The 22,444-nt window shown below is 39.9% G+C and overlaps 1 protein-coding gene, 1 long non-coding RNA gene and 1 other non-coding gene across 3 annotated transcripts; 2 read left to right on the top strand and 1 right to left on the bottom strand.

Moving 5' to 3' along the window:
* The first annotated feature begins 1,128 nt into the window (after positions 1–1,128).
* LOC149051475 (uncharacterized) lies at positions 1,129–11,212 on the top strand. The gene is made up of 8 exons (XM_089183836.1): positions 1,129–1,195; positions 1,407–1,472; positions 3,951–4,112; positions 4,378–4,455; positions 5,190–5,257; positions 5,736–6,078; positions 6,439–10,519; positions 10,843–11,212. The coding sequence occupies exons 1-8, from the start codon at positions 1,129–1,131 to the stop codon at positions 10,844–10,846; spliced, it is 4,869 nt and encodes a 1,622-aa protein (XP_089039962.1). The 3' UTR covers positions 10,847–11,212.
* Positions 3,153–3,225, top strand: Trnaa-ggc (transfer RNA alanine (anticodon GGC)). The gene has a single exon. It is a non-coding gene; the product is annotated as a tRNA-Ala (tRNA).
* Positions 11,213–14,784: 3,572 nt separating the features above from the next.
* Positions 14,785–17,314, bottom strand: LOC149051474 (uncharacterized). The gene is made up of 2 exons (XR_016181037.1): positions 17,196–17,314; positions 14,785–16,153 (listed from the first exon to the last, which is right to left on the bottom strand). It is a non-coding gene; the product is annotated as an uncharacterized LOC149051474 (long non-coding RNA).
* Positions 17,315–22,444: the final 5,130 nt, after the last annotated feature.

Genomic DNA, 22,444 nt, shown 5'->3' with positions numbered 1-22,444 from the left:
GTATTTTTTTTACCTGAAGCTGAATTCAATTCTTTTTTAAAGAAAATAGTTCTTGTAATGATAAACTGTTGTATTACAATGTCCGAAATTGAATGGATTTTTCGGCGAGCTGAGTTTCGGTGTAACGGATCTCTTTAATCGATGCTCCTAATTAAAAAATCATATTTGATTCAAATTTTCAATCAATATCTTTTGAATAAAATGGATGATACATGTTGGCCTATCGATACGAATTTATCCGCTTGAATTGAATTATCTATTTGAAGGAGTAAAAGATGTCATGAACACTCGATGGTAAAATTCGTATCCACGCGCGGTTATCTAATATCTCATGTATGCGTGTGTATTACTGAACAAGTGTGAGCTTAAGAAGGCTGTACATCGGCCAATTTCCCTCACTATATTTTAAGCCGGGACCGAGACGAAGGCTTCGTCAGCAACGGATCAAAGGATGTATCACACGATAACAAAATATATTCATGCATTATGGAAGTACCAAATAAATCTGTGAGTTTCGTTGTAATTTTTGGTTTGTTTTGTTTTCATTTAGGACGAATCTGTGACCTGTGTTTTAGCCAAAAATGCTGGAAAAGCCTTTATTCATAGGACAAAAATATATTGTTTAGTTTTGAAATTATACGAGGTATTCAACAGGCTACAAGCATTTCTTTTTTTCCTTCTGTGGGGAATCAAAGTGGGAATCTAAAGAATACACATTTTGCACTCTTGGGTAGCCGATCAGAGCACAGCTTTCTTGCTCGCTCGCGGGTCCCACCTTAACGTATAAATAGCAGAGGAATTGGTCTTTTGTTGCATTATTTTTGATCCATGCCTACCGGGTACAACAAGGTTGTTTATTGCAATTCACGCATTTTGATAAGGGACAGCCTTGAACGACGTTTCAACAGATGAGACTACGAAAACAAACAAACAAACATGACACAACCCGCAGAACTTAACTGGAGCTGTCACGCAATTACAATAGCGTGACGGAGGAAACTTTGAGATTTTCAATCTTCCTCTATGATTAAGTATAAAATGTTTTCTTTAGGTTACTTTCATCTGAGTCTCCTCTTTCGATTTTAAACAATGTAGCGCAGTACAATCGATTCAATTTTATTTCTAGCAATGGCAGAAAGCAACCTCCCAACAACGGGAGAAGAACTGGAGGTGAAAAATGAGTTTCCAGCCACAGGTAAGAAAAAGCAACAGGGAGAGACTTCGTTGTGGTGATTTTGTACAGTTTGTTAATTAAGTATATCTTAATTCCGGTGCACAATTTTTTGGATTACTTCGACTTGAAGGTTTTTAAAGAATCCACTAAATACGTCAGTATTAGAACGCTAGTTGTAATTGCACATAGTTGTGATCACTAACAAGTTGAAATATCTTCTCGGTAATTTCAGCAACAGAGGAAAGTCAAGTTACGTCAAGTGACGCTGAACTGGATGTATACAATGACCCTTTAAGAGGTAAGAAAACTAGGTGAAGTAAGATTGTTTGAAAGACGTCCTAGTGAAGTTTTTTTGTCCTTTTTACATCAAAATTTGCGTATGTTTTGTGAATGAGTTTTTGAAGCAGCAAAATATCTTCAAATTTCAAACTTTGTTACCAGTAAAATAAAAACGAAACAAAAAAATAATTTATTGCTCGATCCAATGGAGCAGAATTCGATGACATCATTAATTATTTACAAGCCACAAAGCGGCAAATTTGAACGCGACTTCACTTTGAAGAGCACTAAATTAGAGAAGAATGGGTCCAACTTGGCCCACTAGGCCTTGTATAACTCAGTTTTCTGAGTTTTAGAAGTGCTTCCTTCCAAATCAACGCACGGCGTTTTAAAGATTAAAGATGTAGCTACAATTTTCACCTAAAATGAATAATATTTGCGAAGTAGAAGTATTTTCCTTTTGAATTTGAAGATACTCAAAATTTGGTCATTTTTAATGTGAAAGTCGTTTTCAGCGAGAGAGAGCTGTTGGCTGAAAAAAATGGCAAACGGATAACTTTTTGAGGCCGCCACGAAGAAAGTATTTGACTAAAAGTTATGCTAACACCTGTTTGTCCGTTATTGTTCAATGCATGTTTGGCATAAATTTTATGCAATTTGAGAATCCTCCAGCGAAGAGGAGGCATTTTGTCTCGGCCGTATCGCCTGTTTTGGTCTTCTAAATATTTCACGCCTCGTTAGACAGTTATGTCAACACCAGGCCCACGCTATAAACCACCAGTCAACAAAGTATAGAACTCCTGACTTTCACAACAGGCAAAATGGCACTTCGCGGGAAAGCAGTACTTTCCCAATCAGATTTCTCCAGTTGGCCTCTAAGAGTATGTTCTCAATAGACAGTTAAATGTATGAGAAAAACCAAGTGATCAAAAAACAACAACAACAAAAGAACATTCTTTTTTTAGCGCACTTTTCTGAACGATGGGAAAACCACGAGCCCTGGTCACTCTCAGTGCGATGCTTTCTTTTTTTTAACAGAACATTCACAAGTTTTAACTTTTTCGTTCCTGGCTTTGCTCTGCTTTATGCACTAATTATGGGGTTTTATATTCTAACTTGATATTTGGGAAAACGTAACCGAGGTGTAAAAGGGTTTTTGGAAAATCTCTCTATCTAAATGTAAACCGAACAGACTTGATTTGCTTACAGCCAAGCTACAGCTAAAACCTCTAATAGAGCATGTGTATATTTTTAAACAAGCAAAGAGCAAAGATAAACTCTTCTGAAGTGCGATTGTAAACAAAGTTGAGTTGAAATAGGAGCTCCCGGTAAAATTTTTGATATTTTGGAAAACGTAAGCCAGTTGTAAAAGGAGTTTGTGAAAGCCTCTCGACCTAAATGTAAACCGAGCAACTTGAACTGGTAATAACCAAGCTGCAACCCAGACTCTTAACAGCTTGCACACAAACAAAGTGTACAGATGAAGATTTAGATATATGAAAATTCACATACTTGCACTGCGGTGGAAAGATGAAATTAGAAGATCCACGCAGCTAAGAACACTACTGAAACTAGTAGTTGTAAGTAGGACCTGAAAAAAATTTCAGGCCCGTACGGGATTTGAACCCATGACCTCTGCGATACCGGTGCAGCGCTCTACCAATTGACTTGTACCCAATTCATTGACCAGCTCCCAGTTGGCTTGTTAGCTCAATTGGTAGAGCGCTGCACCGGCATCGCAGAGGTCATGGGTTCAAATCCCGTACGGGCCTGAAATTTTTTTCAGGTCCAACTTACAACTACTAGTTTCAGTAGTGTTCTTAGCTGCGAGGATCTTCTAATTTCATCTTTCCACCGCAGTGCAAATATGTGAATTTTCATATATCTAAATCTTCATTCACTCGGATGTTTATTTGTACCCAATTCATTCACCAGCTCCCAGTTGGCTTGTTAGCTCAATTGGTAGAGCGCTGCACCGGTATCGCAGGGGTCATGGGTTCAAATCCCGTACGGGCCTGAAATTTTTTTCAGGTCCTACTTACAACTACTAGTTTCAGTAGTGTTCTTAGCTGCGAGGATCTTCTAATTTCATCTTTCCACCGCAGTGCAAATATGTGAATTTTCATATATCTAAATCTTCTTTCACTCGGATGTTTATTTGCACCCAATTCATTGACCATCTCCCAGTTGGCTTGTTAGCTCAATTGGTAGAGCGCTGCACCGGTATCGCAGAGGTCATGGGTTCAAATCCCGTACGGGCCTGAAATTTTTTTCAGGTCCTACTTACAACTACTAGTTTCAGTAGTGTTCTTAGCTGCGAGGATCTTCTAATTTCAAAGTGTACAGATATTAAACTTTTCTAATTTTTCGTTTTTCATAGCTCTAAGTTCCTTTAACCTAAAAGTTTGTTTGGAAGTATAAAGTCTGCATCATCGGTCAAGGGTCGTATTACTCATTACTAAATCATTACTAAATCATTAAAACGGTATGTTTTCAGGGATAGCGAAAGTATGTCTCGAGGAAGGTAACAAAGAATACAGACAAGGAGAAGCTAATAACGCGATAAACTCTTACACGGAAGGACTTCATGTGAACTGCAAAGATAAACGACTCAACGCCAAGCTTTACAGTAACAGGGCAACAGCTCATTTCCGTTTGGGTAACAATTTCATTTCTAAATATATAAATCTCTCATGCAGCGTTACAAGATAACGGAATACACAATCTGCATCAAGAAAAGAAAGAAGTTGAGCAACAGCAGAGGAAAAGCACAAATACATGAATCCCGCTTTAGTGGATGAAAATTAAGAAAAGAAATGATTCTCGTTATTAGACTGCAATTTAAGCAATTGTAATTTTTCAGGCTTCTTTGCTGCAATTTCATTGGATGAAACTTTTTAAACCTCATTTCCTGAATCTCATAGCAAACTACATGGAATGTCTGGATGATGCAACAGTTGCTGTTCAATTGGAACCCACTTTCATCAAAGCTATTAAGAAAGGTGGGTTTTTCAGACATAAGCCATCAACATTTTATTCTCTGATTTCGTCAAAAGAGGATTGTGTGGTTTGTGGCAGGTAACTGCACTCCAAGTGTCAATTGTATCTGGTGTGTCAATGTCTGTTATGTGGATATAAAGCATAAGAAAATGTCAATAAGCTCTCAAATACCGCTGCCTGGTTAGTTCACTTTGTAGAGCGCCGGAGGTCGAGGGTTCAAGCCTTGGACCGGACCATCACCCTGAGTCTTAAAATATCTGAGGGCAATGTGCTGCCGCCTAAGCTGTGACATCTGCAAATGGTTTGATATTCTTGTCACGGATATGGACGGAAAACTGTGAGCCCCGTTTCCTAAATCTTCTCTGTAACTATTAGCAGGAGACGTTACAAAACCCGAAAAAGAAGCACCTGAAAGATTCCCTATCAAGAGTTAAACTGCTCAATGCAGTCTTCACGAAAACTTCCCCGAAAAATGCTGAGAAGTGCATAACAGCACATTAAAAGAAAGAATGCGCGAGATAAATTCGTCGTTATCATCATAAATTGAAGCTTAATTGGTAGCCGCTTTGTATTAGTTCTTTATTGTTCATTTTGAGTTCTTCCACAAGTTCAAATTTCCTTCATTATCACAATTTTTGTTCCCAGCTAAATGAAAAATTAAGTCCATTTTATCAATACGTTTATACCTTAACAGTGATAAATTACCTCGCACCACCAGTTATTCTCTCCTTTTCAGGAGCCAGAGCTTGTGTCGAACTTTGCTGGTATAAAGAAGCAAGGAGCTGGTTGCATATGGGATTGACCGTATCCTTTAACGAATGTTTCCAGCGTGATACGAGATGCAATGCGAATAATATTTCAAGAATAAAAAAATACTTTCCAGGCAGATTCTTCTACACATAATGCAAGCCATGTTCTCTTATACTGCACTGAGCAGTTTAAAGAAGCTAAAATATCATTAAGGAGTTCTTTCGATTGTTCGACGAAACTTTACTTAAAAGAAAAGGCCATATTAACTAATTCCCAGAATTTCTGCTAAATGCCCCTCGTTTTTGTCTTGAGACGAGCATCACCATTTCGACCGAATCTAAATTAATAAATGCGCTTCAGAACTAGCTAACACTCTCGAATAACTTGAAATCAAATCTCTTCAAGAAAACCACACTCGAATTATCATTCCAATTTTAAGGTTTTATCCAACACTCTCCTTATTTTTAAAACATATTTCCATTGTATGTTTGCAAATCCGCTCATGATATAGTTACCCTTGACACGTTTTAAGATTGACAACAATAACGAACGTCTGCTTCAATTAAAAAGGAAATCGAATACTGAACTAAAGGTCAAAGCAAACACTTATGCTAGTCTCGGATGTACTTACCATAATGCTGCACAGTTCGATACAGCAATCGAGTACCATCAACTTCATCTAGAAATTGCTAAAGAAGTGGAAGACAAGGCCAGAGAGGGAGGAAGTTATGGCAATCTCGGCAACGCTTATCAAGGTCTAGGAGAGTTCAAAACAGCCATCAAGTACCATCAACGTCATCTAGAAATTGCTAAAGAAGTGGGAGACAAGGCCGGAGAGGGAGCCAGTTATGGAAATCTCGGCAACGCTTATGACAGTCTAGGAGAGTTCAAAACAGCCATCAAGTACCATCAACAATGTCTAGAAATTGCTAAAGAAGTGGGAGACAAGGCCGGAGAGGGAAAAAGTTATTGCAATCTCGGCAACGCTTATCGCAGTCTAGGAGAGTTCAAAACAACCATCAAGTACCATCAACGTCATCTAGAAATTGCTAAAGAAGTGGGAGACAAGGCCGGAGAGGGAAAAAGTTATTGCAATCTCGGCAACGCTTATCGCAGTCTAGGAGAGTTCAAAACAGCCATCAAGTACCATCAACGTCATCTAGAAATTGCTAAAGAAGTGGGAGACAAGGCCGGAGAGGGAAAAAGTTATTGCAATCTCGGCAACGCTTATCAAGGTCTAGGAGAGTTCAAAACAGCCATCAAGTACCATCAACGTCATCTAGAAATTGCTAAAGAAGTGGGAGACAAGGCCGGAGAGGGCAGAAGTTATGGCAATCTCGGCATCGCTTATCACAGTCTAGGAGAGTTCAAAACAGCCATCAAGTACCATCAACGTCATCTAGAAATTGCTAAAGAAGTGGGAGACAAGGCCGGAGAGGGAAAAAGTTATTACAATCTCGGCAACGCTTATCAAGGTCTAGGAGAGTTCAAAACAGCCATCAAGTACCATCAACGTCATCTAGAAATTGCTAAAGAAGTGGGAGACAAGGCCGGAGAGGGAAAAAGTTATTGCAATCTCGGCAACGCTTATTGCAGTCTAGGAGAGTTCAAAACAGCCATCAAGTACCATCAACGTCATCTAGAAATTGCTAAAGAAGTGGGAGACAAGGCCGGAGAGGGAAAAAGTTATTGCAATCTCGGCAACGCTTATTGCAGTCTAGGAGAGTTCAAAACAGCCATCAAGTACCATCAACGTCATCTAGAAATTGCTAAAGAAGTGGGAGACAAGGCCGGAGAGGGAGCAAGTTATTGCAATCTGGGCAACGCTTATGACAGTCTAGGAGAGTTCAAAACAGCCATCAAGTACCATCGACGTCATCTAGAAATTGCTAAAGAAGTGGGAGACAAGGCCGGAGAGGGAAAAAGTTATTGCAATCTCGGCAACGCTTATGACAGTCTAGGAGAGTTCAAAACAGCCATCAAGTACCATCAACGTCATCTAGAAATTGCTAAAGAAGTGGGAGACAAGGCCGGAGAGGGAGCAAGTTATTGCAATCTCGGCAACGCTTATCAAGGTCTAGGAGAGTTCAAAACAGCCATCAAGTACCATCAACGTCATCTAGAAATTGCTAAAGAAGTGGGAGACAAGGCCGGAGAGGGAAAAAGTTATTGCAATCTCGGCAACGCTTATCAAGGTCTAGGAGAGTTCAAAACAGCCATCAAGTACCATCAACGTCATCTAGAAATTGCTAAAGAAGTGGGAGACAAGGCCGGAGAGGGAAAAAGTTATGGCAATCTCGGCAACGCTTATTGCAGTCTAGGAGAGTTCAAAACAGCAATCAAGTACCATCAACGTCATCTAGAAATTGCTAAAGAAGTGGGAGACAAGGCCGGAGAGGGAAAAAGTTATTGCAATCTCGGCAACGCTTATCAAGGTCTAGGAGAGTTCAAAACAGCCATCAAGTACCATCAACGTCATCTAGAAATTGCTAAAGAAGTGGGAGACAAGGCCGGAGAGGGAGCAAGTTATTGCAATCTCGGCAACGCTTATCAAGGTCTAGGAGAGTTCAAAACAGCCATCAAGTACCATCAACGTCATCTAGAAATTGCTAAAGAAGTGGGAGACAAGGCCGGAGAGGGAGCAAGTTATGGCAATCTCGGCATCGCTTATGACAGTCTAGGAGAGTTCAAAACAGCCATCAAGTACCATCAACGTCATCTAGAAATTGCTAAAGAAGTGGGAGACAAGGCCGGAGAGGGAGCAAGTTATGGCAATCTCGGCAACGCTTATGACAGTCTAGGAGAGTTCAAAACAGCCATCAAGTACCATCAGCGTCATCTAGAAATTGCTAAAGAAGTGGGAGACAAGGCCGGAGAGGGAAAAAGTTATTGCAATCTCGGTAACGCTTATCGCAGTCTAGGAGAGTTCAAAACAGCCATCAAGTACCATCAACGTCATCTCGAAATTGCTAAAGAAGTGGGAGACAAGGCCGGAGAGGGAAAAAGTTATGGCAATCTCGGCAACGCTTATGACAGTCTAGGAGAGTTCAAAACAGCCATCAAGTACCAGCAACGTCATCTAGAAATTGCTAAAGAAGTGGGAGACAAGGCCGGAGAGGGAGCAAGTTATTGCAATCTCGGCAACGCTTATCAAGGTCTAGGAGAGTTCAAAACAGCCATCAAGTACCATCAACGTCATCTAGAAATTGCTAAAGAAGTGGGAGACAAGGCCGGAGAGGGAAAAAGTTATTGCAATCTCGGCAACGCTTATCAAGGTCTAGGAGAGTTCAAAACAGCCATCAAGTACCATCAACGTCATCTAGAAATTGCTAAAGAAGTGGGAGACAAGGCCGGAGAGGGAGCAAGTTATGGCAGTCTCGGCAACGCTTATGACAGTCTAGGAGAGTTCAAAACAGCCATCAAGTACCATCAACGTAGTCTAGAAATTTCTAAAGAAGTGGGAGACAAGGCCGGAGAGGGAAAAAGTTATTGCAGTCTCGGCAACGCTTATTGCAGGCTAAGAAAGTTCAAAACAGCCATCGAGTACCATCAACAATGTCTAGAAATTGCTAAAGAAGTGGGAGACAAGGCCGGAGAGGGAAAAAGTTATTGCAATCTCGGCAACGATTATCAAGTTCTACGACAGTTCAAAACAGCAATGGATTACTATCAACGCACTCTAGAAATCGCTCAAGAAGTGGGAGACAAGGCCGGAGAGGGAAAAAGTTATGGCAATCTCGGCAACGCTTATCGCAGTCTAGGAGAGTTCAAAACAGCCATCAAGTACCATCAACGTCATCTAGAAATTGCTAAAGAAGTGGGAGACAAGCCTGGAGTGGCGTGCTCACTCTGTTCCCTTGGAAACCATTTTGAGTGCCAAGGAAATCTCATGATGGCCTTTGACTATTATTACTCAAGTGTAGAATTGTATGATGATATCAGGGCCAGTCTTGAACTCAACGATCAGTGGAAGATTACTTATCGTAATCTTTACCAAATAGCATACAAAGGTTTGTGTCGTATAAATCTCAAACGAGGTCAAGCTCTAAAGGCTCTTCTTGCCACAGAGAAAGGACGTGCTCAAGCTCTGAGAGATCTCCTGACCACAAAATATCAGCCTGGAGATTCTTTAACGGAAGGCGCATCCCACATTTCTCTGAGGTGCGTTACATTGAGCACAGTTTTCATAGCTATTAATGGACCATGCGTTTACTTCTGGGTTTGCCTCAGTGAAGATAACATCCAGATGAAAAAGGTACACGTCAACGATTATAAGTTTGAGGATGAATTGGAACGTTTCATCCAGCTGCTGAACGAAACTACTCTGAAGGAGATCCGTGAAAGAGATACTGTTAAAATCGAAAATCTTCCTCCTGATTCGCCGACAGAAGAGGAAAAGGCCAGTGATGTGATCCGAGTTGATGTGAGGCACTCCCAATCAAGTGCTTTAAAGAAGCTGCATGACATTATCGTTGCTCCTATTGCTGACCTGATCGAAGGCAACGAGATAACATTCGTTCCTGAGGGGCCATTTTGCCTTGTACCTTATGCAGCGTTGCTGGACTCCAAGTCATCATATCTGAGTGATTCTTGCACAATTCGTGTGCTTCCCTCTCTGACAACGTTGCAACTAATTCATGATTGTCCAGCTGACTTTCACATCAAGACTGGTGCATTGCTTGTCGGCGACCCATGTTTCAAAGATATCATCTATCAGGGAAGACGTTTGGAACAACTTCCAGGAGCAAGGGAAGAAGTGGAAATGATCGGACGTATCCTCAATGTTCCCCCCCTCACTGGAGAAATGGCAACAAAACATGAAGTTTTAAAACGAATATCATCAGTGGCCTTAGTTCACATAGCAGCACACGGTAAAATGGAAACTGGAGAAGTTATCCTAGCGCCAAACACCACAAGAGAAAACCCTCAGCCGCATGAGGAAGACTATCTACTGACGATGAAAGATGTCATAGAAGCTGGGTTGCGAGCTCGTCTGGTTGTACTTAGCTGCTGTCACACTGCTCGTGGGGAAGTCATGGCAGAGGGTGTGGTGGGCATGGCGCGTGCACTTTTGGGTGCCGGTGCTAGATCTGTTGTAGTAACCTTGTGGGCGATTGGCGACGAGGGAACCCTAGAGTTCATGAGTTTCTTCTACGATGCACTTGCCAAAGGCAAGAAAGCAAGTGAAGCTCTCAATCAGGCCATGAAGTGTATGAGAGAAATTGAAGAGTTCAAGGAGGTGATTTACTGGGCACCATTTGTACTCATTGGTGATGATGTCAACCTGGATGTCAAGGATATTAGAAGCCGAAACAAGTAAATATTCTGTTTATACATTCTATTTAATACAAAGTTACCTTAAATCGTAATTATAGCTTATCTATGAGCAATGATACTTGCGTGTTATTTTCCTTTCAGTTGGGTTACGATATTTAGTTTTTGCTCTGGCAAGTTGAGATGCAGTAAAATCAAGAGGACACGTTTACGATGATGATATTCTTTTTAGGAAACCTGATAGGAGTAAAAAAGCAAATTTCTTTTAAAACAATCCTTTTGTGCAATGTATCGTTTCATGTGCTATGAAATATTTTATGGCAACTCAACTATCCTTCCTAAACTTAGATTCTTTTATTTTTCAGTTAAGGCAGTGAGCATTGGAGCCCCAAGGAGTTTTAGAATACCCGCAAACGCTGATATTTGGACCATAAACCAGTAAGCTACCGATTAAATATTTGTCAAGAGTCTTCTTTTCAAAGCAGGAAGAACCAAAAGGCGACTAAAGTCAAGTTTAACAAGAGAACGGATTTTCATTGATTCAAAAGTTGACTTTTTCCTTGTCTGAACTGCTCTTAAGAGCTTGATCTTTTATGTTCAGCTGAAACTACTGGTTTTTTTCACATAATGTCTTGAAATTATCATGAGTATCTATACAAAAGTTAATTTTTAATCTATGTATTACCTACTAAGCGGATTTGGGCGTTGCATTGGCGTCGAAGTTGAAAAGTCTTGAAAACGTTTCCAGAGTTTTTTAGACTTTTAATCAATCGGTTTTTTTCTCATGAGTGATGTAAAGCTGTTACAGCCATGTGCGTGTGTGGAGAATTTCCATGGAAATTGGAAAATAATCAGTTGTCCGATTGCTCGATTATCTTAGTTTATGTCGGATGGGAATTGTGAGTAACCCTTCGATGATTTGTACCCAGTAATTGGTGCTTAAAGTTAGTTTCTGCTGATCAGAATTTGGTTTATCTGGACCTAAAATGACAGATTTTGGCCGTAATGGCAAGGATTTAGTCTTGGTATTAGTTAATTTTCTGAGATTTCTCCTTTAATTTTGAATGCGATAAATTGTGTTCTTTTTTACAAGACGATCGATGCATTTTAAGTATATTTTTTAAACTAATCGTCCGAAGGCAAAACGAGAAGTTTTATCTTAATTTTAGTTACCGGCGTACACAGCATTAAAAGAAGCTCAGAACGAGCTAGAAAGTTGGAGCCAAATGATTTCATTTAGTTTGTCCGATTAGATTGTTTACTTATTATCTAAGTACAATAAACTAACTTTTAAATGTCAAACAATGAAACAAGTCGCTTGGTTTTTTGTTAGAATGGAAGAGGAAATCAATGACAAGGGGAAGAAAATTTCTGCATCAACCTGCATAAGCCACTTCTTGTCGTTTGAAGTAGTGAGCGCGCCTAAGTCTTATTCGCTTAATAACTTTTGCTCATTTCTTTGAATAGGTTTACAGAATGAGAGATAAACTTCGATGTTTTCTGACTCTATAACTGCTAATATCCATCTCGACGCATTTCTTTAGCACGTTATGCGACAGATATGATGTTTTGTTACATCTTGTCGTTTGAAGTAGTGAGCGCACCTGTGTCTAGTTCGCTCAACTATTGCCCATCTCTTTGGATAGAGTTATTAAATAAGATAAAGACCTCGATTTTTTTTCAGATTTTATAACTACTAGTTTCATTGGCAGCCGTTCCTTCGGATGTCACGCGACGCGCTTCTGTAAGCATGTAAAGCGACATGATGTTTTGTCATATATCTTTGAAGAGGCAAGGAAAAAGAAATTACCTTTCGCTTTGGGAGATGATGCTTTACTCCATTTATAGAAAGAGTCCTCATCATGGGTACCCTAGGTCGGTGTGGTTCCTCGAGTGTAGAAAATATTGATGAATTTTTTTTTCCACGGTTGTAAACTTAACTAAAACAGCTTAACTTACTTAGAACTGAAGAGGGTCGACCGAGGAGAACTTCTTGCGGCTAACGGTTTAAATTTTGGCCATTTTTCTGCTGCGGTTAACTCAAAATAACACAAATTAACACTTTGTAGGAAGGAAAGATTTCTAAGGTTAATTTTTGCTGTAACTAAGGGTTAAAATCTGTCAATTTTTACGCCTAACAGCTAGTTTTTTGACCGATTTACGGCTAACGGTTAACCCTATCTAATCCGGAGGTCGTGGGTTCGATTCCCACCGAGGTCAAAAGATTTTTTCTTTGCCTCGTGTGGTTCCCTGTTTCCCTTTATTAGGGCTAACGCCCAATGGGTTATTCATGGGTTTAAATAGCACTTTAATTTACACTTCAGAGTTAATTCTCTGTTTCACCATTTGTGTTCCCAGTGCTACGCGGCACAACATTCATATGTACCCTTACTTTCTCTTCGCCGCGATTCACCATCCTAAATCGTCCCCGACTTTCTCTGTGCGACCTCGTAGCTCAGTCGGCAGAGTAACGGTAGATCTAATCCGGAGGTCGTGGGTTCGATTCCCACCGAGGTCAAAAGATTTTTTCTTTGCCTCGTGTGGTTCCCTGTTTCCCTTTATTAGGGCTAACGCCCAATGGGTTATTCATGGGTTTAAATAGCACTTTAATTTACACTTCAGAGTTAATTCTCTGTTTCACCATTTGAGAAATATGCAAGATGTGAAATGAAAACGGTTTAAGAGGGCGGCATTTTCAATTCGAATTCGGAATTAGACCTTTTAGGGAAAAACAAGCCGTGGAAAAATCCTGGAGGCGAGGATTAAACTGGGAGATCTTAAAAAACTGCGACAACGTAAATGTTTCAGCAGAACATCTCTACTGACGATAGCATATATTACAATCATTTAAAAAAAAAAAAGATCCATGGGAAGGGGGAAGGATGAGTCGATGGTCCGTTTATCCCCCCGGGTTGGGAGTGTAAACAGCTACGTGGTTTCATGGGTAGCATCTCCGGACGGATTCTCAAGAATCTTAGAGCTACGATTTCAGAAGGTAAAGATAAGAATCTCCCTGAGAAATTGATAGACTTAGGCTTCTTTCTTCTTCTTAAATTTTCTCCTCGTGCTACATAACTCAACTCCGTCTATCCACCCTACAGCGGTTTTTAGTATATACCACAACAGAGCTCTTCGCGTGGGCTGATTGGCTAATTCAGAATTAATAGTCGAACCTGTATTAAGAGGTCGGTTGTAAAATTCCCGAATTTTTTCCTCTTATGCATTGTGACTTTCACCACTTTTTAGCGGTGGTCTCTATTAAGCGGTTGTGGTCATCCTTGACTGAGTCCCATCGGCCTGTTCGGGTTGTATGGAACGGTCACTTAGGGCGGAATCACTCGAATAAAACTACGAATTGTCTCTGAAGTAAAATTTATTCCATGTTTGTCTCCTAAAATCAATGTTAGTATTTAGAGTTCAAATATCCTCAACGCATGGCAGATTATCTTTCTTCTCAGGACTGTTTGTATCTAACAAATAATACATAAGAAAATTACGCAAATCATTTCCTTAGTAATTACCAAGAGGTCTGGCCGTTAGAATTCTTATTAATCGTTCTGTTTTTACGCTGCATCATCGTTTTGTTGATGTTATTCGATACATTTTGGAGCCATTTTTTTAAAATAAGCTTCACTTGAAAGAGAAATGATAAATTATGGTACAAAATGTTGTTTTCTTGTCTTTTCTTGGTGACCTGTATTAAACGATGATAACACTCTGTTATAACACTCAGTTACGGGTTAAAAACGGTTGCTCATTTGTGCCGTCCTCGTGAATTTGTGAAAGAATTAAATGGTTAGTTATGAGACAAAAAAGACGAGTTCCTTAATGTCTCTGGAGTGTACGCTGGTATTTTCGCAAGTTCACGCCGAGATTCCCACGGGACACCTGTCGGGATCTCTCTCGGGATGCCGGTGAGGAGATTTGTACCAGGGAGCCAGCGGGAATTCAACCGGGATCCCCGCGCGGATAAAAACGAGCAAACAAAATTGAATGAAATCCGGTTTCGTCAGTGGTCCCACCAATCCAATATTTCACTTCCTCCTCACTTTCCACTTCCGCTAAGTTTTTTTCGAGAAAGATCAGAGGTCTCCACGACGTTGGAGTTCGCTAATTGTATATGAATACATTCCCAAGTGTGAAAGAAATCGGCCTTCGCCAAAACACTCGTGTGGCTAATGCTCACAGCTGTCTGTCAACTACGTATTCTTTCTTGCCGCTAGTTCTTTGCTCCTCAGTTCCAAACCCACACCATCCTTCCCAAGTCTTTCCCCTAATCACGGACCTCAATAATTCACAACATTATTTGGTATCGTGCGCCAATTTTTACTTTTCTTACTTTCATAATAGTTAAAGGAAAAAAACAACGACAACAACAAAAACCAAACAAACAAACAAACGAAAAATAAAAACCAAAAAACTTCCGCTTAAAACGCCTAAGCAAACCGCAATATTTATCTATTATTTTTCTCTTTTTTTCCTTCCTATATACTTGGCTTTAAGCCTAACATAAACCGCTTGCTCTTTTTGTATGTATTACTTTCCAATACCTGATATATTATCTTTAAAAAAAAAACCCCATCAAATTCAAATGTACCAAAGAGGATTAATCAATATTTAGAACCCATTATCGTTTACAGAGAAATAGACTCACAAAAAAACTCATCTTAAATTGCAAATGTTACCATTTGCCTCTCCATGTTTGCCAGATAAAATAATTCCCATTTCCGAAGCCAGCAATAAAAATGCACAATAGCCCTTCTCCATCTACCCATCTCACAGCGGTTTTGAGTATATACCACACAGGTGAATTGTGCTTTTTGCGTGGGCTGTTGGTTTGGTGATTATCGCCTGCGCGTGTATCAACTCGGGAATCGACTTTCCAACTCTAGCTTGAAAAGAAACATTTACACTTATAGTGGTTTTTTAGCATATACCACATTGGTGAATAGAGCTCTTCACGTCGGCTGATTGTCTTATTCGGAATGAATAGTCGAACCTGTATTAAGCGGTTGGCTGTTAAATTCGCGAATTTTTTTTTTCCTGTTAAGCTCTATCACTTTCACCGCTTTTCATCCTTGGTCATCCTTGACTTAGTCCCATCGGCCTGTTCGGGTTGTTACCATTTGCCTCTCCATGTTTGCCAGATAATATAATTCCCATTTCCGAAGCCAGCAATAAAAATCCACAATTTTAAATTGTTTTTCAATAGTACTTTGTGTGCTTCCTTGCTCATTTCTCTACCAAAATCTACGTGTTTAATAAAGTTTAGCCCAGAATTTAGAGTAGCTTTCATTAGGGGAGTTACATTTTGACTCAAAAAAATTTAAAATACAAAAAAACAAAAACCACAACTACAACAACAACAACTACAACAACAACAACACCCAGATACAGACTGTATTATACTGTGGTAACAAACGAGGGAGACCTTTACCCCAAGCTATAGCAGATCTCCGGAAAATGGAACCACAAAGAAAGAACAGTGTGCTTCCTTCTTAGTTAGTCTCAAAGTTTTACACTGGAACGTCAAAGTTGACGCTTTCAAAAGTCACAACAGATGCCGTTAAATGGCGGTCTTAGCGGCGGTACTTGATAAAAGATGGGTTGCGTAGGAGAGTCACGGCCAGGAACCAGCGGTTGACAGCCTTTTGAGACATGCGCGGCTGACGGGGCCTGAAAGACAAAAAGAGAGGAACGGCAATATAAGCTGCGTTTGAAAGGTTTGGACGAGATCTGGAGGGACTTTGTCGAGTATTTCAAGTTAATTAACCTTCAAAAAATTAGTTCATGACAACCAAGGAATCATAGCAATAGAGAAAATAGGCCAAAAGAGAGAAATTTCTTTCGTACTTTGAGTAAGAAGGGAGACAAAATGTCTTTTTTTCCTTCACTATTGTTCTGGAATGGCAACGAAAAGTCATTTAAAACAAATATTACAAAGTTTCAGAGCGTCCTGCCTCGATGCCAAACCTACAATATACAGGCTCTGTCGGAGATCCGGCGACAAAATAGATGCCTTGAAACACGGTACTTGAAAACTAATTTTAACGTTTAGAACGGAATACTTAAGCATTTTAGACTCAAGGTGAAAAAAAGGTTACACACGTAGGGATGTTTCTTTTTCTCCTAATGAAAAGCTTTGAAACTGTTCTATATCACCCAGAATGCAATCACTTTTTTAAAGGTCGGCTTGAAAAGTAACTGTCGGTGAGATACGTCTTAGTTGCTTAAAAAACTGTGCAAACTGGCAAAAAAGAAAGGCTAACTTTCAATATTCCCGCGTGACCACAGAATGGATACGAAATGAATAGTAACCAACCGAACATAGCTCGCATCGTAAGTTTCTTCTCAACGTTACCCATTTTTTATCAAATCTGACTTGGGGAATGGGGTACGTTTTCTGCCTAATTTTCCAGGATTTCACACTAATAACGACGCTTAACAAAAGAAAATTATGTATTTCTTGTCCTCCGTGAAAAGATCATTTCTAGTATTATGATTGGTTGCTGAGTGCCGGTTGCAAGTGCATATACAGCGCTGTGTTTTGATCTTATCAGGGAAACAAACGTGCCAATTGTCTCTAAGCTACAGTTGCCCATTCGTCTGTCCGCCCATTCGTGCGCACGCTCATCTGTCGGATTATCAATCAAGCAAATCAAAATCCTAGGAATGCATCATCCCAGCCGAGTCGTGATTCTGGAGACAGTTTACTTACACTCTTCCAGGAGCTGATGATCTTTTTGTCTGTCAATAAGCAACTGACAGAACACCAGCATCACGGGTTGTCTGTGGGCAACCAGCACAGTCACAAAACCAAGGTATGCGACAAAAGCTAGAAAGAAAATTAAGAAAGGTTGTCAAGGATCCCATAGGTTATGCTCCAGTTAGCATAATGAGAACTCTATAAAACTCGTGCAACGCTCTCGAACCATTAGACGTGAAGCTATTACGAATCGCTACGAAGCCAACACCGTTTGCTGCGTTCTGGGCAATTTGTTGGATCTTGTCACTAAAGAATTTCTGCTCGACCTTCCTTTCGTCACTGAAGTCTTAAAGACATTAATTAATTGGTTAAAAGCTGTCTTAGGAAATAGTTAGCAACTTGGCAGCAGAATAGGTCTGTATGTTGTATATCTCACTTCACATAGCCTCTGCCACTTATAAATTGCTTGTACTGGGTGCGTGCTACGTACCTTTGTCCCAAGCCTGGAAACCCTGCACCAGTGATGTTCGATCGATACGAGAGATGAAAATCACTCCTAAAAGCATGCCCTTTAGAATTCGCATAGAAGCAGAGAGAGGTCCAGGAATTATGTCGTAGAAGAAGAAAAAGTACGACATGATGGAGAATAGCCGCCTGAAAGAGAGAGAAAGAGACCAAAGTGTTCACGATACGGGCTGAATATTTTAAGCTAAGTGACCCATAAGCAAGATGTGAATCTAGGAGAATTACCAATTAACCTGGATGCAACCAGTACAACACAACAAACCAACAACCACAACTACAGCAACAACAATAACCATCACAGCAACAAAACCGACAACACCCATCACCACCACAACAAAATTAATAACAACAATAAACACCCAAACAACCATAAGAATTTAGATACATGCCAAAAATCTTCCTATTAGAGACGTCTCTGTCGGCGAGTTTTTGCGTCGACGTTCAATTAATCTATCGCAGCTTTGTATTGAACGTTCTCTCGGCGAGGCGTGAGTTGACCACTAAACATACAATAGCATATAACGTGTACAATTAACACAATAATAAAATTTGCTGCGCCATTGGTCATCAGCAGCCAAATAGGACCGAGCGGAGTCCAGTTCGGTCTGTAGTCGTAACAAAATTTGAGAAAGAAACTAGACATCAGACTGATGTACAACAATACCTGTTATCAATTGTGACAGTGATGTTTGGATAAGTCGAGTCACGAAAGACGAAATGTGTTAGAAACAACCGGAACAACATCAGAAAAATAGCTGAGGCCAAAATGGGTCTGTAAAAAAAACATTTCATGTGTACTAGATTGCGTCTTTCGAAAAGCCTTCAAGTCTCACAATAATTATGAAATTATGATTATAATTATAAAACCAGCTTAGCCACGAAATCCTGATCCTGCAAATATTTTACTGTATCTTGTTTTGATGCTTAAACAATCTTTAGAGTTGCATCCTACATGTAGAAGAGTATTTTTCAATTGAGTGTCGAAAGTAATCGATGATTGCTGTGATTTTGCTTAACTTCGCCGTGTGATTGGTCCAGAAAGCTCGCGTCACCTTCTCAACCAATCATATTCAAAACCTGAACGAATCGTGATTTGATCACTTGTGTTTTCCCGCCTTTTACGCAGTACGCCCACAACGATCACAATAACCATACGGCATATACACCGATGGCATTTCATGAAGTGGAGCAACATCAAAAGAGAACAGCAGACAAGACAAGTCCTGCTTCTATCCCGCCTACACAGAAAATTGAAAAAAAGAAAAAATTATCATTAAAATTTATCATCTAACCAAGTCTATTTACTCATCTGTCGTTCGTTATACTTTTTCCTGTTTAATTGTCTTATTAGCGGCTGTTTGAAGCCCTGAGTTAGGATTGTATATTTTCTTTTTGGTTGGTGCGTCTACTGGTTTGTTTCCCTCCCTTGTTGGTCTGTTTCAGGAAGGTTTGGGTCGGGTAGAGAACGGGAAGGAGGTTTGACTCGCGTCGAAAACAGGAAAGAGGTTTGGGTCGGGTCGAAAACAGGAGTGAGGTTTATTTCGCGTCGAAATTTGGGTCGGGTAGAAAACAAGAGGGAGGTTTGGGTCGGGTTGAAAATAGGAGGGAGGTTGTACCGTTGTACTTATGCCCCCTCATTATAGATATATCCTCTGACGTAATGTGATACAGTGCCCAATCATATCTTGTGATCTATCGAGCAACACGCGGCTTGGGACTGGTTAAGAGACTCCGTTGTAGTTCTGTCTTTAAGCAAAAGTACTCATTCAAGGGGGTCGGGATAAGTGGAAAATTTGACCAGTATTTTCCAGTAACAGCGGATGAACAACTTCTTGCTGATTTCAGGAAAATTTGCTATCTACATGGTCATTGCTAACCAGATCATTGGCCTTTCTCTCACACACATTTCTTCCCTGCAGTCTGGCTTTATTTACAGTCTTTACTGCTCGACTTGCGACTCCAATGACAACATTTTACCCACAAGCTAAGACAAAAGCTCAATGTGGTGTCATATCATAATTGATTTATTTTCTTTAATAGTTGAAGATCATAGATTATAATTCGTTGACGCAAAATTATATATTTTTTGACGCTTCATCCTGATCTGCCAGAGGTGAGATCGACTGAGAGGTCAAAGTTGTGATTATTTGTCTGCGTCATGAAGTCTTCCTTCAGTCAGAGAAGTTTGGCCTTCAGTTATTTATTTGGAATACTTTGGGTTTTTGCTGTATCGCATTGAGCCCTCCGTTAAAAAGGTTGAAGTAGTAGATTATGATTTTATTGCGGTTCCGCTGATTATAGCTGTCACACCTAGCTGCATATTTTATACTGTCACAGATCTAGAGCGCTCTGTTGTTATTCCACAGAGCACTTCAAGCTCAGTGATCTGAAAGACAATGATCTTTGAAAACCAAATTCCTCAAGTGAAACTTATAAGCACGTACATCACATGAAAGCCAGTACGGCAGCCGTTCACGAATATACACTATCGCCTGAGCCATACTCGTTTTCCATCCCATCGCCTAAACACATCTCTTTTTTAGTACAGTTTTCAAATCATTGAAGGATACAATGCACTTGTGGGTGGATTTGTCATAATCTACCCCGTTTATGACAAATTTACACAAGGATCAAATCGAAAATCGGGGTAAAGATGACTACGGAAAGTCAGTAGGACATAATCCACTTAAAGGATGAATTTCACAGAATTTATCCCGTTTTTCTAGAGTCCACTGATCAAATGAAAAATCGGTGTAAAGATGGTTACTGTAAGTCCGTAGGGTTTCTTCTACTTAAAGGATCAATTTTTACAGAATTTGAGATCTAAAAGTGAAATTCAGGCAAAGTTAAAACAAATTTTAACAACAAACGACTGGGTGTCATTTAAATCATCTCTTATTCAAATGATTCCTGATCGTTGCTCAAAGACATGGCTCGAACAAAACATCTTTACCCTTCCGTGGTTTGTAGAAACGACGAAGCAGCCTTGAAAACCAGTTTAATCCAACCATATTCGCCCTGTTTGAAGCAACACAAAAAGAAATTATACCACCGATCCTGAGTAATTAGAAAATCATGATAATCTGAATGAGCTTACGCAACGACGAAAGAAATATGTCACCGTGACATGTGGACATATGGCTTAAATCATTCATCACCGATGTATGCATCAATCCCACGTTTATGTTATCGTTGGTGATCAATGGCAGCTCTTTTCTTTACGTACACGTTCTTTTCAACCAAACATGACAGCGTTACACGTAGGCCAAAGGAATCAAGACTGATTGGAGCGCCTTCCAGAACAATCATAAAAAGTAATGAGTGAATTGAAAGATTCAAGTATAAATCTAAAAGCGTTTAGTCAAAAATTCTGCAGTCTGATTGGCTTTGCTAATCCTTCACTATTTAACAATATTTGAGCAACAGACCGAACTTTCTACCGGTGTACCGGCATAGTAACCTACTTGAGTTGTTGGGAGAACACGACAAAAGTTTGTAAATCACTCACCCCAGGCTCTTTATTAATAAGTTTTTCCCACTTTCTTTTAACATCCCAAGTGGGTTTTCACGCTGGTAAACCAATAAAAATTGTAGTCCACTGCTTTTACAGTGTAACTTAGAACAAAGCAGATGGCTTAACCAGTACAATAAACGGTTGGGTTTCAACCAATCAGGGCGTAGTATCTAAGTTATTCCACAAGGCGTAGCAGTTGTGAGTGCGATGTCTGAATCAGTCATAACGCAGAGGAAATCACAAGCGACAAATCTTATCGGTTAAGAATAAACCAACAAATCGAAGAAAACCTAGTAACAAGATAGGCTGGCGTTTTAAATCCTCTTTGTTTACAACCGTATAGTGTCAGGCTAATCCCTTAAAAAAACTAACTCTATCACAACGCTGATCGCTGTATTCTGTACCAGGTCACTTCTCCGACATGTCAGCTCGCCAACACTATTGGTCAACTCGTCAACAGTGACATATTTGCTCAACTCTCATTTCATAGTTTTAATTTTAAAAAGCTCAATCCGAGATTGATATTCAATACTAATTAGTGATATACAGTGCGTAACGTGAATAGCCTATGTACAGATTGTAAAATAAAGAAACGTGTCTTGCGGTTAAGTTATTAATGCTCGGCTGATTTCTACTGAGAGAATACTGTTATTTTCCTGAAAATTCTGTGCTTGATTTTCGATTCAGGCTTTAGAGCGATAGAGATCTCATGCGAATAATCTTACCGTGGGAAAAACCCATTTTACAACAATTTATGTGAAAAAATTTTTATGTAGTATATTGTCAGAGTTTGGTATCCAACCCTGCTAGATTATCAATTTTGACCGCTTACGAAATTGATCCCGGGTACAGGACTTCCGTCGTATGAGCGATCTTCGTTTCTCTGGCCAAACGCGTACCGCGGATTTCGTCGCCACCCTGGAAAAGAAAAGCTGATGATATTTTGTCAGCAGTAAAAGCTTCCACACAAACTTTAACAACAGTTACCCTTATCTGAGGATGGTTCCAGACAATTTATGAAGTACAGAGAGGGAGCAAGCAGTAACTCCTCCCCAATCTCCATCCTTGGATTGCTTTTTATAGCCAGCGTTCAAAACTGTGAGACGATGATCACGAAAATCGCGAGTGATCGACGAAATATCGTGCCATAAAAACACTTGTAAATGTCGAAAGTAACCATTATCGCTTTGTTTATGCTTTACTTCGCTCTTTGACTGGTCCA

This window comes from Pocillopora damicornis, chromosome 1 (assembly GCF_964200805.1).
Source record: "Pocillopora damicornis chromosome 1, jaPocDami1.2, whole genome shotgun sequence".
NCBI classification, from domain to species: domain Eukaryota; kingdom Metazoa; phylum Cnidaria; class Anthozoa; order Scleractinia; family Pocilloporidae; genus Pocillopora; species Pocillopora damicornis.
The sequence above is the reverse complement of the archived record's forward strand: the minus strand, read 5'-3'. Positions and strand labels throughout refer to the sequence as shown.

What these genes read in the sequence shown, in the direction of transcription:
- LOC149051475 (XM_089183836.1), top strand. Translation starts at nt 1,129, where the DNA reads ATGGCAGAAAGCAACCTCCCAACAACGGGAGAAGAACTGGAGGTGAAA. An exon ending in ATACAATGACCCTTTAAGAG is followed by an intron (nt 1,473 to 3,950) that starts GTAAGAAAACTA and finishes GTATGTTTTCAG; the next exon opens with GGATAGCGAAAGTATGTCTC. An exon ending in TCTCGGCAACGCTTATGACA is followed by an intron (nt 6,079 to 6,438) that starts GTCTAGGAGAGT and finishes ACGCTTATCAAG; the next exon opens with GTCTAGGAGAGTTCAAAACA.